Source organism: Schistocerca nitens, chromosome 7, assembly GCF_023898315.1.
Source record: "Schistocerca nitens isolate TAMUIC-IGC-003100 chromosome 7, iqSchNite1.1, whole genome shotgun sequence".
Lineage (NCBI taxonomy): Eukaryota > Metazoa > Arthropoda > Insecta > Orthoptera > Acrididae > Schistocerca > Schistocerca nitens.
This window is the reverse complement of record NC_064620.1, coordinates 384,118,699-384,138,061: the sequence shown is the minus strand read 5'-3', so window position 1 is coordinate 384,138,061 and position 19,363 is coordinate 384,118,699. Positions and strand designations below refer to the sequence as shown.

Genomic DNA, 19,363 nt, shown 5'->3' with positions numbered 1-19,363 from the left:
TATCCACAAATAACCTTCTTGTGGTTCCTAGTAATTCAGACACCAAGCAGTTAGTGTGTTTGTGAAAACATCTTTGTATCATGTATTTGTACTGAAAATTAGTGTATCATCCACAGAAGTAGTAACTATTAATATTTCTGAAACTTGATTTTTGCAATAGACTCAATGGTCAGCTGTTGACCTTAAGAAATTTGGTTTCAACAGTGTACTATCTAATTTCAAGTTCAGTAGCAGCCACCTGGCTTCATTTCATATACTCCTTGTTTTAGTCTTTTAATACCAGTATCTTTCACTTTCTTTGTAACTGAATCTGCTTTTGCAACTGTCACACAAATCTCCTCAAATAAGTCACCTTGTAAGAAAGCCATTGTAATATCTAATCATCATTGTCAAGATTGTGTTTAGCAGACAAAGCAAATAAATATCATAATCAGGCATGTCTTATAACTGGTTCATATATTCCATTAGAACTTAGTCCTTGCTTCTGAACACAGCCTTTTTAATACTTGTCATGCTTTACAGATTTCAGTTTGGCCTTTCAAATATGTTTTAAACACCTATTTTTTATTTCTTGGGTTTTCTCTGAAGGTAAAATAGCAGAATCTGTAATATACATCTGCAGTTCTGCATATTCAATGGCTTATCCTCGCACTGGGTGTTTATCATTATTCTGAACTGAGACACATCAAAGGGTGTATCCACATACTAAGATATGAATTTTCACTTATCTAATTGTCTAGATGTTGGCTTCATCATCTTCTTTGGAGGCATGATAATGTCCACAGCCTGGGCTGGGATGTAGAAAATTAACTGGTGTAAGTTTTGTGAATATGTGGTAAATTTCAAGTTACAAAATGAAGTAGAGCATCTGAACTTTTAACAGTTTGTACTCTGAAACTGTTCACATATTATGACACAATTTGAACTAATAACCCCAACACGACTTCTTCCTGCAGCCTCACAGAGTAACTTAACCACCGTTCACCATAACTTCCTGTCAAGTCTGTACACAGTGAAGAAATGCAAAGATACCAAAGAAAGCTAAGAGTTTACATGTTTGTCAGAGGCAATAGCTGGTACATATGTAGCCAAATGAAATAGAATTGAATCTACAAAATTTTATGTTGAAAACTCCAACATTGTTGCAAAGACATGAAATGTAAAATATTTAAGCTTAAAATAATTAATTGTATTTGATTTAGTTTTTATTGGAGTTTTCTGTTGTTAATGAATAATACCTGCTGGTATCATGGGATTCACATTGTGTTGTGGTCTTCATTACTGTACGACTCCCATGTGTGGTTCTCTTTGTGAGATTGTAATTCTTCTTGTATTGCCTTCATGCAGTGTCTTTGGCTTTGGAATTCTTGATTACTTTCGTATTGGTTCAAGTTGTTGATATTGCTGTTATCAGTATTTGAATTATCTGTACCTGAATTCTCATTGCAGGTAGTGTTCATCAAACTACTAGTTAAAGTGATAGTCTCAGATTTGGGTTCAGTTTCTTTTAGTTCAGTCAGTTATTTTGCTTCTTTTCTGTCAGTGAGATGGACAATTTACTTTGTGCCTGTGACTTGGGTTCTCCTTTATACTGTTTAGAAATACCTTTGTCAAAAGTAATAGCCCTCATTTTTGTGATTTTCTGGCAATTAGGTTCAAAGAGCCTGTATAATTGTGAATCTTCACATTATCCTACCAAGATGTATACAATACTTTTTTGGCTCCATTTTTGTCAGTTGTTTCTTGGAATGAAAACATATTCCTTGCTTACAAATATTTTGAATATCAAAGATCCGGTTACTTGTTTTTCCGAGCTTCTTCTGGACCCTTGTTTTTTAGTGCCTTAGCTGGAGATACCTTAATTAAGTAGACTGCAGCGAAGGCTACTAATGCACAGAATTTATTTGTCGAATTTGTTTCTTTTTTGTCACTTTTTCTAATATTGTACGGTTGCAATTCTGTTTCGTTCTGGCGTACGTTATACTGTAGTCTGATGTCAGATCCCTTCCTGTCTGGAAAAAAAAAAAAAAAAAAAAAAAAAAAAAAAAAAAAAAAAAAAAAAAAAAAATTCTCATTCACATTTTCTGTGACATTGTCTGTATGTAGAGTGCAGCTCGGTTTTCCAGTTTGCTTTTCAACTAGGTTTTTAAAATCTAGAATCAGTTGAGAGCATCAGTAAAAGTAGGGATATAGTTGGTTCCTCCAATTGACCTAATTTGCTTAAGTCCACATACATTTGAGTGAACTAGCTTGAGAACTTCTGTGGCTCTTACGCTAGATCATGGAAAAGGAAGTCACATTTGTTTGCCCTGTAAGCAAATTGCACATGGAGTATGCACTATAAAGGAGTCAGTGTACAGAACACCAGTGTGACCCACTCTTGAGTACTGCTTGAATATTTGGGATCCCCACTGGGTCGGATTAAAGGAATACACAGTAAAGGCGTGCTGCTAGATTTGTTGCCTGTAGGATCAGACAGCACGCAAGTATTACGGTGATGCTTTTTGAACACACATGGGAATACCAGAAGGGAAGAAGACTCTTTTCGTGAGGCACTGTTGTGGAAATTTAGAGAACCAACATTTTAGGCCAACAGCAGATTGATTCCACTGCTGCCAATGTACATTTCGCATAAGTATCACGAAGATGACATGCGAGCAGTTACGGCTTGTGCGGAGTCTGATCTGAATGACACAAGCACAGCCTGTAAACAGTCCTGTGTAAACTTTAGCCAGAAATTCTACCTGGTGATTTCTCATCATTGAGGCAGGATATAAGGTTTGTTGTAAAGGTTTTTGTCACCAATCTAATATCTTCTTCATGCCTTCATGAGTGGAGGAACATTCAGGAACTGAATGTGATAAGGAGAATGCATTATGAAGAAGTTATAAAGCCTTCAGGGCAACGCAACCTCCAGCGTTCAGTATATCTGTTGCAACAGTTCTTCAAAGACCTTTTATCAAGAGTGACACCACAGTCCAAACTCAAACTTCAGACAGGCACAAAAACATTAAATTCCAGCTGCATCTGCAAAGGGAAAATTCCCTCTGAACTCTCAGTGCTGTGAAGCCAACAGGCCTTCCAAACAAAAATATTCATTCCCAAGAAGCTAAGAAGTAAGTATCCTTCCCCATATAACCACCACTACCTGCCTCAAAGTAAAGAGAAAAGTTCAGCCAAAAGTCAACTAAACCCCAAGAAAATCTGTTTAAAATCATTGGATTGCCAAGTGCTATCATTTACTGATAGTGAGGATAATGTTATGGACATCCATGTCTGTGTGGAGGAACCAGATAGCGTGGTGACTTTTTCCCCTGTTATCTGCTGCACATCACAACAACAGAGAGAAAATAGAAAAACAAGCCCTCACTAATCAAAGGTTACTACGTGAGGACAGCAGATTCAGAATTCGTGTGTATGAGCTCTAACTACTAGCACAGAAAAGCCACTGTGCCTGTGTCTCAACACTCACCTTAAGGCTGCTAATGCCCTGTGCTAGACACTTAGTCTCTCCGTGGGAAATATTATTTGAATGGTGGCTGGGCTAAGGGTGGAGTGGCATTGCTCATTAGGAAACGTACCAGGTGTTACCTGTCCCATTCACTATAACTATCAGTGGCTGCTGTCATCTGTGTGTTGAAAACTACCAAATGCACAACATAATGCCTACCTCATGACCCAATTGATAAAGAGGCTATTGTAGACCTAATTAAGCGATTCCCTAGGCATTCCCACTTGGTGGAGGTTTAAATGCACGTTATGTGCTTTGGGTTCAGACAGCACCTGCTTCAGAGTAAAATTCTCAAAAGACTCTTTGTACAAGAAGACATCTGTCTCCTGAACAGAGGCCAAGTTACATGATTACTTCAGCCACAGGATCGTTCTTGCCTAGTGACGTTTCTTTCTGTTTGCCTGCATTCTCAGATATTGCAGAGTGGGTAGTGGACACCAATGTACAATCAAGTGATCACTCCCATATCTGGTTATACTTTCCTGATAAAAAGACCCTGTAAAACATTTGCTTAAATGGGTGCTCATCAAAGTGAACCAGGTGCTGCATTGTCAGTCAGCTTGATGGGAACACAAAGATAGCATCTAGGACTGGGTATCATTGACCATGCCACTGGCGCATGCACCAAGAGCGTGCAGCACTGCGAAGGTTCTGGATGAGACCGTCAGTAGAAAACCAAGTAGCAGTTTTGGTCACAAGGGCAAAAGCGTGAGCAATAGAAATGAACAGAGAAAGACCGTGGAAAGTGGAGCTGAATTCCATTACTCATTATACACCATCCACAAAAGTAGATCAAGCAGATCAACACACAATCACTGCCGCAGTGAATGATAGGATTATCTTTTCCAGTGGACATAGCGTGATTAGTGACTAATAACTTCCGTAACCTAACATCTCATAGCAACAGATACCACATTCCTAAGTCAGACAGAAAATGCAGGTAGGGGGCAGTTGGACTATAGTTCCAACGGCCAAGAAAAACAGAACCTGTCCTGTGTGAACTGAAATTGCTTTATCTGCTGATGAGGCTACAGTACCAGATGTTATTATGTGTATCAGTAAAATATGAAAAGGAAGTGTCCATAATTCTGTCAGTTGCATATTATCACCAGAACTGATACTTCTAAAACCATGAAGCTCCACAAGCTATTACCATAGTGTTACTCTCACAAGCTGTGTAGAATGGTGTCTGTCAAAAGGGGCATTTTAAGTAACACCCTCTTTGGCATTCTTATAAATAGGATAGTGAAGACTTCTTTGTTTGTTGACAATTTTGTGATTTACTGCTCCTTCTATTGTCTCACGGGCACAGCTTATCAATGACTGGTTACTAGCCAGAGAGGGTTTTCAACACAAAAGATAGGTATTAAAGTATCAACGGAGAAAACGGTGTATGTTTATTTTAGTCATATAAGTTGCAGTTTTAATTAACCAAAACTGCATTTTAATGGCACCATTCTCCATTTTAATCAGTCATTTAGATTCACAGATGTCATATTTGATCAACAGCACATTGTATAACTTTGAAGTAGCATCACTTGAAACTTTTAGATATTTTAAAGTGTTGAGGTTTCCTTTGGTGGGAGCCAGAATCTTATTAAAGTTATAAATGGTAACACTGCTGACATTTGAGTGTACACATTTTATTATTTGCCCTACTTATATTTTGTCTTTTGAGCCATTATCAGGCGCAACTGGGAAAGATGTTGGTACCTTTTCATCTAGACTATGAATGTACCAGTTACAGTTCAGCTAAAACTTCACACTTGAAAGATGTTGAACACAGTAAACTACGCAGGCACCAGACAGGGAAACAAGTATGCCATCCCTTGTCTCCATGCCAAACTTACTGTCTTACTATCTGATGGCACCTGTTGATCACACACAACCTACCTTTAAAGCTAAGTCTGTCAAGTGTCTCCTGTTTTTATTGTCATAGCTCACCTTATGCAGAGTAATTATTCTTATACGGGCCACTAGCTGCAAAACCATTAGGGATCCAGATAAAAGTTCTTGCAGCAGAGAGCAAAGCAGCAGCACTTCACTAACCAGCAGTGGAGGGTGAATCTTTGAGTGCAAGACACTTATGCTGGCAAAGTATCAAAAACCCCATAAACAAACATAAACCATTAATCTCAAAACGAATCCCAGCAGATAATATGACAACAAATGGCCACTAAACCCTTGGCATGTGCAGTGCTGAATTGTATGCGGTCTTGATAGCTTTTGAGCAGTTGAGACTTGCTGATACAAAGACCTCCTTCATCTGCTCCGGCTCCAAGAATGCCCTATAGAGCATCAGAGAATGCTCCCAGCAGAAAATCTTGTCCAGAACCTTCAAAGTACAGTGTTTTCTGTACAAAATCATGGTAAAGATGTCATTCTGTTGGGTACAATGGTACACACTAATTCATCGTAACAAGACTGCTGATGCATGTGATGATTGAGATGAGAATTCACTGACGTCATGTGAGGTCCCTCAGCACTCAGTTATGTCAACTGCCCTTTAACTTATGGCTCCCTCCTCCATCATGATGAGCCTACATACTGTGACATGCCATTGTTATAACTGTTCATATTTTAAATGGATGTTGTTTGTATGCTGAAATGAGATGCTTTGACCAGAGACAAGCCCCCCCCCCCCCCCTCTCTCTCTCTCTCTCTCTCTCTCTCTCTCTCTCTCTCTCTCTCTCTCTCTCTCTCTCTCACACACACACACACACACAGATAAATAGACGGAGTGCTTTTTAATTACATGAAAATTAACCTTTTATGCATTTTAGAATCACTTGTACATTATAATTTTGAACTGAGACAGTTTTGAGTTGTGCATTATTAAAATTTTTGGGGCCTATGGGCTGTCAGCACTCTCCACAGCACAAGTCTGGTCTGGAGGGAGTGGGCATTTACAGCCTCCTAAACTTTGAAATTTTTACATATTTTCAAAAAAGTAGTAATATACTTCCACAGTGCAACATACGTGAATTTTTTGTAAGGAAATATTTCTTTATGTGCCTCATTTAATACATATTTCAATATTCAGCAAGGCTACTGATAACCAGGCCACTGAGCAGTCTTAAACCACTACCATCATAACCCAGAAGCTATGTGTACAACAAGAGGCAGCAGGGACTGACAGACTTGGTAGTGAGTGAACTAATGTAACAGATTTAGCAGACCATATACATGAACTGAAGAGCATCGTCCTTTTGTGGGGCATTTTCAGCTTGGGAAATACCCAAAAGACACACAAGGAGTAAGAAACCTGACCCACCAGAGAAATATTGTGTTTGGCAAGGAGAATCGGAATCTTATGTCCAGAATGAGCAGGTGCGTTATGGTAGAGCTGTCAAGATTTTGCTGCCTGCAAATCCAGTTGTTTGCACAGCACAACATCATCGGGCAACAAAGGACCTTCTGGTAATGTTTCTTTATGATGGCTAGGGCCTTGTGCTGCATATTCACGATGCACCTCCCCTTAAAGTGAGAAAAAAATGGTCAACATGACACTGTTGCTGTGAACCTACTGTACTCATCTGGATTCAGGGAATGTTGGCTGTTTCCATAATGAGGACTGCATCTTGGTTCCTTGGTTATAGATATAAACCCACACCCCATCACCAGTAATCACTGTGCACCACTGCACTCACAACTCCTGCTGCTGTCAACACCAACTCACTGGAGGGCACATCAAAACTTCACATGACAAGTGTGTCCCTGGATGCAGTCTTTACAGAGTTACAAGATATTAAGCAGAGGAAGGAAAGAAACAAACGGTGTACCACGGGAGCAGTGAGGGAGAGGGAGTGCCACAATGGCAAGACCATGTAGCCCTGCTACAAGGTCAATCCCCATAGCAGCAAAGAGAGCGCAACAGCTAATCAAGTTTTGGCTTGACAAAGAGCATCATAATGAAGTGCCAAGAAATTATGGCACCTGATGAGGGTGAACGGAAGAAGCAGCTGGCAGCAAGCAGTCCTCATCCCGACAAGGGGCGCAAACAAAAGATTACCATTGACCAGCGAGGCTGGTCTGCTCTTGTAGCCACACAAGCCCCAGAGATGGAGGGCTGCCCCAAGTTGCAGCTTAGCAGCTCTGAAAGTCCCTTCACTGCACTTGATGAGGTGGCAGATGGTGGTACCACACCACCAGTCACCAACGAAGAGGTTCCCACCCCTTCCGCCCAACAAACTAAAGCAAAGGAACTGAGTTCAAGGCCAATCGCCTTCCAAGTGAAGGGCGACTATTCAGTTCCTGCAACAGATATTACAGTGGACAAAGCAAGAGTTCACTGCAAAATCTGCAGGAAAGTACCTCGTGCACTTTAACCTGTATGACTGCGAGGACTTCTGCAGTGCATCTAGAGGGGCATCAGACAATGAGCTTCCTTTCTACACATACACTATAGTTTCTGACAAGGGGATCAAGGCTCTATTCCTGTGGCTTCCCATGGACCACGAAGACAGATCGCCTACAGAAGGCACTAGAACAACTCAGGTTTGGGATTCGCACAGTGACACAGTGAAGTCCCCAAACACTGGTGAATATGGGCCGCTTCTGCTAGCTGTGCCCACAAACAATTCCATTAATTGGGGTCTGTTTGGCCTCACGTTATTAATGAAGACAGGCATCACAGTTGAGGACCTGAAGTCACGGCAAGGGGCGCTGTAGTGCTACAGATGTCATGTCACTGAGCATGTGGCAGATCAGTGATCGTTGCCTGACATCTGCATGAAGTGTGCTGCAAACATCCCAGCAAGCAGTGCACACTAGAAATAGAAGGCGCACTGACATGTGCAAATAGTGGTGGGTCACACGCAGCGAACTACTGTGGCTGCAAATATCCCAAAGCCATGATGGCTCACCATTGTGGCGTGCCATACAGGGTGACACAAAGGGCAATACCAGCATGCTGCCCCCCCCCCCCCCCTTTTCCCCGCCCGCGCCCCAGCCAGAGTCAAGACACCAGCAGTGGGAGGATGCACACCATCAATGTCTCTCGGCATAAGCAGGGCACAAGACGATGCTGGCGCTGATGTGCCGCAGCAGCTCGCCACTATCACAAACGTGGCCTCCACATAGCAAAGAGGATGGCGCACCTGCAGCAGAAAGCGCATCATGCGTTTGCAGAGGGGCATCCTCTACACAAACTGGAAGTGCACAGCAGCCCTCTTCAGCAGAAGAGGACCAGGCATGATGCTGAAGCAGCGAAAGACAGTTATGGCAGCAATGCCGAAACTATTGCCCACAACACGTCAGCGCCACTCAGTTACTTTCCTGATGGCACAAGAGGAGGTGAAATCGGCAACCTGGTTGTAGCGCTAACACTTAGGTTCTGTCAAATGATGGGCATGATGGACTGCATGATGCAGCAGACCACTGCTGCCAAGCGGGTAGTTACGCAAGCAGGTAAGCCATCCACTGACAGGCAGTAGACGGCACAACACCACAGTTCAGAGCACTCGAGTGTGCAAGCGGCGCATTTGGTTGACCCACCGACTTCCAACAAACTGCTGTGCTGGTGCTGGCACCAGAAGAAGATAAAATTTTGAAAGGGTCAACATGAAAATGACCAACTGAGAAGTCACAGCCCAGTCTTACGAAGCTGCAGGACAGGACTGTGATTCTTCAGTAATATGTCTGTCAGCACCTGCCGTGTTATTACATTCCTCTTGCACAATGAGTGTTCTTTGCATATCACACTTATCTAGTATACCAGTTTGAATCGCTTTGTCATGGTTGTTTCAAGTTTCTTTCCTTAATATATCTTTTTTACACCTTTCAGACTTCCCTTCTTTGCATAGTACTGGCTTGCCAGTACCTATTTTACCTTCAGAATATTTTACTCAGGATGATACAATAGTTGTTTCTGTGTCTACCAATGTGCAATGAACTAATGTAATTGACAGGTTCAGTGTTTTTGGATAGGTTGCATTTGTAATCTTAAGTAGTGTGGCAATTCAGGTTCATATCTAAGAGACAAGGGTGACAGCTGCCCTAGCAGCAGCAACAGCAGCAGCCCATCAGAATATTGTGAGTTGACACAGCTACTCATCAAAAGCAACTTACGAGGTGCATTCAAGTTCTAAGGCCTCCGATTTTTTTTCTCCGGACTGGAAAGAGATAGAAACATGCGCATTGTTTTAAAATGAGGCTGCGTTCATTGTCAATACGTCCCAGAGATGGCAGCACCGTACGGCAGATGGAATTTTACCGCCAGCGGCGAGAATGAGAACTGTTTTAAATACTTAAAATGGCAATGTTTTCCTCACTTGAACAGCGTGCAATCATTCGTTTTCTGAATTTGTGTGGTGTGAAACCAATTGAAATTCATCGACAGTTGAAGGAGACATGTGGTGATGGAGTTATGGATGTGTCGAAAGTGCGTTCGTGGGTGCGACAGTTTAATGAAGGCAGAACATCGTGTGAAAACAAACCGAAACAACCTTGGGCTCGCACAAGTCGGTCTGACGACATGATCGAGAAAGTGGAGAGAATTGTTTTGGGGGATCGCCGAATGACTGTTGAACAGATCGCCTCCAGAGTAGGCATTTCTGTGGGTTCTGTGCACACAATCCTGCATGATGACCTGAAAATGTGAAAAGTGTCATCCAGGTGGGTGCCACGAATGCTGACGGACAACCACATGGCTGCCCGTGTGGCATGTTGCCAAGCAATGTTGATGCGCAACGACAGCATGAATGGGACTTTCTTTTCGTCGGTTGTGACAATAGATGAGACGTGGATGCCATTTTTCAATCCAGAAACAAAGCGCCAGTCAGCTCAATGGAAGCACACAGATTCACCGCCACCAAAAAAATTTCGGGTAACCGCCAGTGCTGAAAAAATGATGGTGTCCATGTTCTGGGACAGTGAGGGCGTAATCCTTACCCATTGCGTTCCAAAGGGCACTACGGTAACAGGTGCATCCTACGAAAATGTTTTGAAGAACAAATTCCTTCCTACACTGCAACAAAGACGTCCGGGAAGAGCTGCGCGTGTGCTGTTTCACCAAGACAACGCACCCGCACATCGAGCTAACGTTACGCAACAGTTTCTTCGTGATAACAACTTTGAAGTGATTCCTCATGCTCCCTACTCCCCTGACCTGGCTCCTAGTGACTTTTGGCTTTTTCCAACAATGAAAGGCACTCTCCGTGGCCGCACATTCACCAGCCGTGCTGCTATTGCCTCAGCGATTTTCCAGTGGTCAAAACAGACTCCTAAAGAAGCCTTCGCCGCTGCCATGTAATCATGGCGTCAGCGTTGTGAAAAATGTGTACGTCTGCAGGGCGATTACGCCGAGAAGTAACGCCAGTTTCATCGATTTTGGGTGAGTAATTAACTAGAAAAAAAATCGGAGGCCTTAGAACTTGAATGCACCTCGTACTTTTCATTTTATCAGTGTTCTTTTGCTTCAATTCCTGTATTTTGTGCATATCTGTCAGTCTGTCTTTAGTATGGATAGGAACTCTGATTGCTGTGTTCAGATGTGACCCTTCGCTCACAGCTACAGGCAGCACTGGCTTGAGGCAATTGCCAATGGGCATCAATGTGGAGGCTGGACGGGGCAATCCAAGGGACATCCAGCATGACCCACATGTCCTCTGATTGGTCCACTACTGTGGCTGCCCTGGGTACTGCCCACATTGAGGTTGATCCCTCACCTGTGGTTGAGTGGGTGATTGTTCCAAGGTGTGACTGGCAGTGAAAGATTTTCCAATGGGCTGATAGCAGGGCCTTACCAGTACATCTGACGAGCAGGTTTCAGGCAGTATCTGCGGCTGACGAAGTCCTAAGCCAGATCATGCCACTTGCCCTGTCCTAGAGCAATCCGGTCTGCAAGATCTGGGTAATTCAGAGTGTGGGGTTACTGGTAGTTGGGAGCTTCAGCATTAGGCACATCATGGGGCCCCGTAGAGATATGGCTCAGAAGGAGGGGAAGTGCATACTGAGAAGAGACACTCCAGATGTGCAACAGGTGCTTCCAGATGCCATGAAGAGCACAGTGTGCTGCCAGCAGCAGGTGGTGGCCCATGTTGGTACTGGTGATGTGTGTCACTTTGGATTGGAAGAGATTCTGGTTTTGGGCAGCTAGCTGAATTAATAAAGACTGCCAGTTTTGCTAGCAAGATGATGGAAGAACTCGCCATTTGTAGCATCGTCTACGGAACTGACTGTGGTCCTTTGGTACAAAGCTGAGTGAAGGGTCTGAATCAGAGATTCAGCTTGTGTTATGATTGTGTAGGTTGCAGATTCCTTTCAGAAGCCCACTTGAAGTGAAAATGGTTGGGAAAACATACTTGACCTCTTAGCAATCCTGACCAAATAAGGAACATAATGGCATATACACGGATTAGTGATCTCAAGGTTTTTGTAGCTAGACTGAATACCATAACATCCAAACCCACCAAAAATAAACCTGAAATACATTTATTTAAAAAAGCAGATAAAAATTCTCTAGGTAACTTCCTAAAAAGACAGTCTCCACTCCTTCCAGCCCGACTATCTAAGTGTAGACGAGATGTGGTTTAAATTCAAAGACTGTGATTTATTGGCAGAACACACAGAAAATGTAACAGGTCTACCAAAGAGACGGCTTACACTATTCTTGCCTGCCTCCTTCTGGAGTATCGCTATGCAGTGTGGAATCTGCATCAGATAGGACTGATGGAGGACTTTGGAAAAATTCAAGGAATGGCAGCCCATTCTATATATCGCATATGATATACGAATTGGGGTTGTGGTCATTAAAACAAAGGTATTTTTGACTGCAGCAGGAACTTCTCATGAAATTTCAATCTCCAACTTTCTTCTCAGAGTGTGAAAATATTTTGTTGATGCCAGCCTACATAGGGAGAAATAATCATCATAATAAAAATGGAAAACTCGGAGCTCGCACAGAAAAATTAAAGCGGTTAGTTTTCCTACAGTCTGTTCAACAGTGGAACGGTAGAGAAGCAGCTTAAAGGTAGTTTGATGAACAAGGTACCTAATTGTGACTAGCAAAGTAATCATGTGGAAGTAGATGTAAATGCTCATTTTTATGTGTTGTTTTCTTTCGAGTTTTAGTACTGGGCTGAATAGGAAGCGCACTTGCTGTTGGTCAACACTCACGGCTACAGCCAGCCATCTGAAGGCTGCAGCCTTGGAGTGTAGAGGCAGTGCAGAAAGTGGTGCATTGTATGCAGAGCCTCAGGTGAAACTTGTTTCACCTGTGAGCACTGAGTGGCAGGTTGTAATCCATTGTTACCCATTGACATGGAGGGTAACTGTAGGGGCTGGCCATCTGACCTCGCCATTTTATCCTGCAAGTGGATAGGTTCTTTGGCAGGGCCTGAGCATCTACATCTGTACGCCAAAAGCCACATTGAGGTGCTTGGTGGAGGGTACTTTGTGTAGCCTGTAATTTCCCCGCTCTCCTGTTCCATTTGCAAATAGTTCACAGGAAGAACGATTGCCAGTAAACCTCCATCTGGGCTCAAATCTCTCATATTATATCTTCATGGTCTTTTTGTGAGATATACTAGGAGGAAGCAATCTAAACTCTTAAGACAATAAAATAAAGATTCACAGCGAAGGAATTATCCTAATGGGACAGAAATTGGCAGACGTGATGTACATGTACAAACAAACAAATGATTACAATTTCAGAAAAATTGGATGAGTTGTTCAAGAGAGAGAGTTTCACAAATTGAGCAAGTCAATAAAGTGTTATTCCTCCTATGGCCCTTATGCAAGCAGTTTGGCTTGGCATTGATTGATAGAGTTGTTGAATGATTTGCAGAGAGATATCGTGCCAAGTTATGTCCATGGTGCATTAGATCGTCAAAATCCTGAGCTGGTTGGAGGGCCCTGTCCGTAATGCTCCAGACATTCTCTGCCGGGGAGTGGTCCAGCAACTGTGCTGGCCAAGGAAGGGTTTGGGAATCACAAACACAAGCAGTACAAACACTTGTCCTGTATGCGTGGGCATTATCTTTCTGAAATGTAAGCCCAGTATAGCTTGCCGTGAATTGCAACAAAATAGAGCATAGAATATTGTCAACAAATCGCTGTGCTACTGTAAGGGAGCTGCGGATGATAACCGAAGGGGTTCTGCTGTGAAAAGAAATGTCACCCCAGATCATCACTCCTTGTTGTTGGGCTGTATGGTGGGCTACAGTCAGATTGGTATCCCCCCCCCCCCCCCAATGTCCACGTCGTCTCCACACACGTCTTCGGCCTAGAATGTCATCAGCTGGAGTAGAATTGCCTTCAGTGGTGAGTCCCACTTCAAACTGAGTTTGAACAGTCAACAAAGAATGGAGATGACCCTGACAGCCATGAGATACCAACTTGACTGTTGTCCACTATACAGCCCGACAACCAGGAGTGATATACTTTGAGTGTCATTTGTTTTCATAGCATGTCCCCTTTGGTTGTCATATGCAGCACCCCCTACAGCACAGCAGTACATCAGTAACATTCTATGCCCCATTTTGTTGCCATTCAGGGCAAGCCATCTTAGGCTTACTTTTCAGCAAGATAAGGCTCTCCCACACACAGCAAGAGTTTGTACTGCTAGTCTTTTTGCTTGCCAAACCCTACCTCGTCCAGCAATTTCTCTGGATCTCTCCCTAATTGAGAATGTTTGGAGCATTAGGGGTATGGTCCTCCAACTGTCTCAGGATTTTGATGACCTAACGCACCTGTTGGTCAGAATTTGGCACAATCTCTCTCAGGAGGACAACCAACTTTTTTTTACTGACTCTTCTAGGAACATTTGCTGTCAGAATTTTAACAGTAAACCACACTGTTATGCAGAACACCTCTCTGGCAACATCTGCTACTAAAGTACACTGATAATCTTTGTGATGCTTTCATGGTTACTAAATGAACCTCTAAAAAAACACGCTGCTCTTCTTTGGATCTTCTCTATTTCCTCTGTAAGTCCTATCTGGTACAGATTCCATGCTGACGAGCAGTACTTAAGTATTGGTCAAATGAGTGTTTGTGAGGTACTTTATTTGCTGATGGACTATATTTCCCACAAATTCTTCCAATGAATCTGTCTGGCATCTGTCTTCTTCACAATTAATTTTATGTGATCATTCCACTTCGGATTACTCTGTGTGCATACCCCTAGACATTTTATGGATGTAACTACTTCCAGTGATGGTTCTGCAGTCTATGTATTTGCAGTATGTTATATTCGTTTATGTTGATGGTCAATTGCAACATTCTACAGCCAGCAGGCAGATGAAGGAAGGGTTTTGTAGCTATAGAGAGCTCAAATGTTACAGTCTGGGAGGTGAGTCCTTAGTACTGACAGTTCAGTAGCATCATTCAGTTGCCTAGTGACCACAGGTAGCCAGTCAATGACGGACTGCATTCAAGCAGGTATCAGGAGCCTTGTTGCTGCTCTACAAACATGATGCACCCATGTCAGAAATGTATCAGTGAGTGTGTCTCATGCATCCAATGTCGTCATTTTGTTGTTTATGTTAACAGTTCGGCTCATAGTTCATATTTGTTGGTTTGAGTGTTATTTGCCTGTTTCCTTTTAAACAATGTCCAGTGCAACAAGTTGTGCTGGCCCAGCATCTGAAGCAAAACTAAGGAGGAGAAGTGTGCCACAAGCCAGGCCTTCAAACTCATGTGCCTGCTGGTGAAGCTACTTTGAAAAAGAAGAGGAGGAAGCAAACTCTTATTTTGTTTTGCTCAGGTTTATAAGAGGACTGCAGCAGCATTGAAAATAAGTAAGAACACTGTTTCAACAGTAGAGAAAGAACAATACAGTATAGATTGTGGTGAGGGAGGCGCAACAAGGCTACACACACACACAAAAGAAAGAAGCACCTGAGAAAGAAGCAAGTGACAAAGTTTCGAGAAAGACTTTATTCATAGCCATATAGGTGTATAGCTATTATAAGAGAAGGGAACATCCCACTCTATCTAAGTTACTCATGTCACTTCAGAAAGATGATATTTTTAAAGGAAGCAAACTTTCATTACATTCAATGCTAAAAGACATAGGCTTCAGCTACTCGGTGTTTAACAGATGCAGTGTGTTGGTGGAAAGGACAGATGGAGGTGCAGACTTCTGCACAAGGTCATGGGTGTGAGATGTGACAATATAGTGTGGATAGATAAAACTTGTGTTAGTGCCAGCCATTCATTACACACAGGCTGGAGTGATGGAATGCCTGAGGGAATGATGACAGTGTCTTTTGGAAAATTAGGGCGAATTACTGTATCATGTGCAGGTACATCAGACGTTTTTGTGCCAAACTGCTTGTTATTGTTTTGTTTGGTGGGGGGGGGGGGGGGGGGTGATTACCACTAAGAGATGATGAACAGTGTGGTTTTTCAAAAGTGGTTTGAGACATTGCTTATGATAAATCTGACTAGTCCATCAGTCATTGTCATGGGCTATGCCCTTTATCATTCCGTTGTTCATTATAGGACACCAACTTTGGCAGTGAAGAAAAAAGATATTATTCGGTAGCTGAAACAACAAAATGTTAATTTCAGAGAGGATTAGAAAAAGGCAGAATTACTTGAAATGACAGAAAAGAAACCAGGAATTACTCGCAATTGTGTCAGAAAAGAAATCACAATTTCCAACATGTGTAATTAATGCGAGTGCTAAAAGTCACAGGCATGAAACTGTTTGGCTTGTTCCATACCATTGTCACTTCAGTGCCATTGAATGGGTGTGGGTAGAGATAAAAAATTATGTTGCTGCAAACAATAAAAAATTCACAATCTATGATGTTGAAAATCTTCTTGTAGCAGCTGTCAATCAAGTGACAGGCAAGAAATGGCCAAAAATTGTGAACAAGTACTGCAAGTGTTATCAGAGAGGCAGCCATAAAATGAATACATTGTGGAAGAATCCATATAAAATTTAATTATGGGCAGTGCTGAAAGAGACTGTTTTAAATCAGATTCTGACAGTAATGACAGTGGTGTTTTCCCATTAGAATAACTACAACACACTCAAGAAAGTAAGAAGGGAGCATGCCCTCAATCTATATCATATTGTGAGTACCATCTTCAGATAATAACTATTAATATACTCATAAATTATTCTGTCGCTCAATGTAGAACTAATTGACGTTTCTAATATTTAACATCAGGATTAAAAACTGTGAATGTTCAATGATTTGCAAAAATAGTTTTCATTTTTGTTGTGAAGTTTGACAATAACTTTATATTGCAGTATATTAGATACTAAATAACTCTCTTCACTTTTTCGAAATTAATATATTACAAGTAGCAACTGTAAATAAATTCACGCATACAAATATGACATTCTTTTTGCTACACACTTGAGAAAGTGTAGAGAACCACCATTTGTGTCATCCTGCAGAGCAGTCTTACTGCCACCAACATACGTGTTGTGTTAGGACTACAAAGGCAAGATACAAGAAATCAGGGTTCCTACTGAAACATGTAGTCAGTCGTTTTTTCCTTTCTGTGTTTGAGAGTGGAAAAGGAAGGGAAGTTACTAGCTATGGTACAAAATACCCTCGGTGTAGTGGCTTGCAGAAAGTTTATGTAGCTGTGGATGTATACATAGATTATCTAACGATACAGTAGAGCTGTATGTCATCTGGAAATATGATGGCTATAGCTCCCCTTTACTTCCAGCCATCTGCACACCAGCATAGTAAGGACATGTTGGCTAATGTTTCAATGTGACATCAGTCCTGCCTCCACACTATTGCCACTATAACTATTGTAAAGGCTGCTGCCCCAGGATTTTGTTGTGGTGGTCGTCAGTCCAAAGGCTGGTTTGAAGCAGCTCTACACGCTAGTCTACCGTGTAATACTGTAACTTACTTCCATTTGAAACTGCTTACGGAATTTGAACATTGGTTTCCCTCTATAATTCCCATCCCCCTCCCTCCTCCCCCTCCCTGCATATACACACACACACACACACACACACACACACACACACACACACACACACACAAAACAAACTCTTCACTCCATTACTAAATTGATTATGTATTGATGCATCACACTGTGTCCTGTCAACCAATCTGTTCTTTTAGTAACATTGTGCTGTAATCCCCTCACCTTCCCCTCCCCAATCTGGCCCAGTATTTCTTCATTAGTTACTCAGTCTACCCATCTAGTCTTCATGCTTGGGATATAGGTGTCCTCATCTCAATTGTGTTCTCTGTAGAATTTTCCAGTGCCTCAACAGATACATTGTGCAGATTTCTTAACAAAATCTACTGGAAATTGTGTATCCTGTTCTTACTCATTCAGAGATTTATGAGAACTTCATAAGGTTTTTTTTGTGTCTTTCTTCATTTTCTCTTTCTTGGACAGGTGACAACTGCAGCATCAGTAATAATAGTATAGCTGATGGGAATACTTTACCAGAAGCTTCAGAGAAAATGTCGGAGCAAGACTCGGAAGTGTCGATTCCAGTCCATGACAAGTTAGGCAGTGCAAGTGATGAAAAAAGTGAAGAACTAAAAGCTCCAGAGGCAGTAGAAACTGATGCAGAAATGACTGACGTTTCTGAAGCTGTACCATCATCTGGTAATGGTGCGACTTCTGTTACTACTATCACAGAAATTGTACAAAAATCATCCCCTGTAAAGGATGTCCCAATGCTGGAACCAACTATAAAAAAGGAAGATGAGGATGAACAGAAAGAGGAACATTTGGAGCAACCACAACAGCAAGCAAGTTCTGTCTCGGATCTCACTGCACATTTGGCAGCCACTGCTGTGGAACCAAAGCATGAGGATCCAGGTGGGGCAGATGCTTTGTCAACCCTTGCAAGTGCTGCTCTTGGCTGTAACCAGGCACCAACTGATACTCCTGCTATGGTTAGTTTGCTCTTCAGCAGTTACATTAACTGTATTGATAACATGTATTGATTTGCAACAAATACTTTAATTTGATCATTTGTTTTGTTATGTTCTTATCTTTTATTTTATTTTCAGAAGCAGAGAGATGAAACAGAAAACTCAACAGCAAATAAGAAGAAAGAAAGCTCTGAATGGTATGATGTTGGTATTATACGAGGTACAAACTTCACTGTTAGCAAATTTTTCATTCCTCCAGAAGGCTATGAAGATGACAGGCCAGTGACAGAATTTTTGCGTGGTTTGGAACCAGATTTCTCCAAACACACAGAGATGAAGCTAGAGCCAGGAACTGCATACAAATTTCGGATTGCAGCTATAAATTCTCGCGGCCAGGGACCCTGGAGTGAGGTAGTAAACAATCTACTTTGAGAGACGTAAATAAATAGTTGTTGCTAGAAACGTTGCAGATCACACATGCAAATTATCACCCAGAATAATGCATATCTTGTCTTTCAAAGGTCTCTGCTTTCAAGACTTGCTTGCCTGGTTACCCGGGTGCGCCATCAGCAATAAAAATCTCCAAGTCGTTAGAAGGTGCCCATTTGTCATGGGAACCGCCTCCTCGCACCTGTGGTCCCATTCTTGAGTATGCTGTTTATCTTGCTGTTCGCAGTACACAGGTTAGTTTGTTTAGTGTATTGTGCAATGGTATTGTTTTGTCAATCTTTTCACATTTCAGATAAAGCCAGTATGGATGATGACAAAATTGGTAAGAAAACAATATACAGTGAAACTTTGATTTTACATTCTCCAATTTTATAAATTTTGGGATTCCATACCATAAATTTGTAGCCCCTGTGAGAAAACCTATAAGGTCAATGCTAAAAATTTCCCAATTTTACATTTCTTCCTAGTAAGGTTTACCTCATTTCTAAGTTCTTACTCAATGTGTCACTTGACTTTGTCCCGTTTTTTTCCCATTTACATTTGATGAGACTGAACAAGTTATAAGTGGCTCAAAAGACAGATG

At 41.9% G+C, this 19,363-nt stretch overlaps 1 protein-coding gene across 3 annotated transcripts in view; it reads left to right on the top strand.

The window, feature by feature from the left end:
- LOC126194952 (host cell factor 1-like) overlaps positions 1-19,363 on the top strand; it is a 115,926-nt gene that overhangs the window by 42,013 nt on the left and 54,550 nt on the right. For 2 of the 3 annotated variants that reach the window (XM_049933340.1, XM_049933338.1), the window contains 3 exons: positions 17,843-18,351; positions 18,469-18,741; positions 18,852-19,013. In XM_049933340.1, the coding sequence (XP_049789297.1) occupies positions 17,911-18,351; positions 18,469-18,741; positions 18,852-19,013 (876 nt within the window). In that variant the 5' untranslated portion in view covers positions 17,843-17,910. The remainder of the gene's footprint in view (positions 1-17,842; positions 18,352-18,468; positions 18,742-18,851; positions 19,014-19,363) is intronic. The other variant, XM_049933339.1, reaches the window with a different exon arrangement.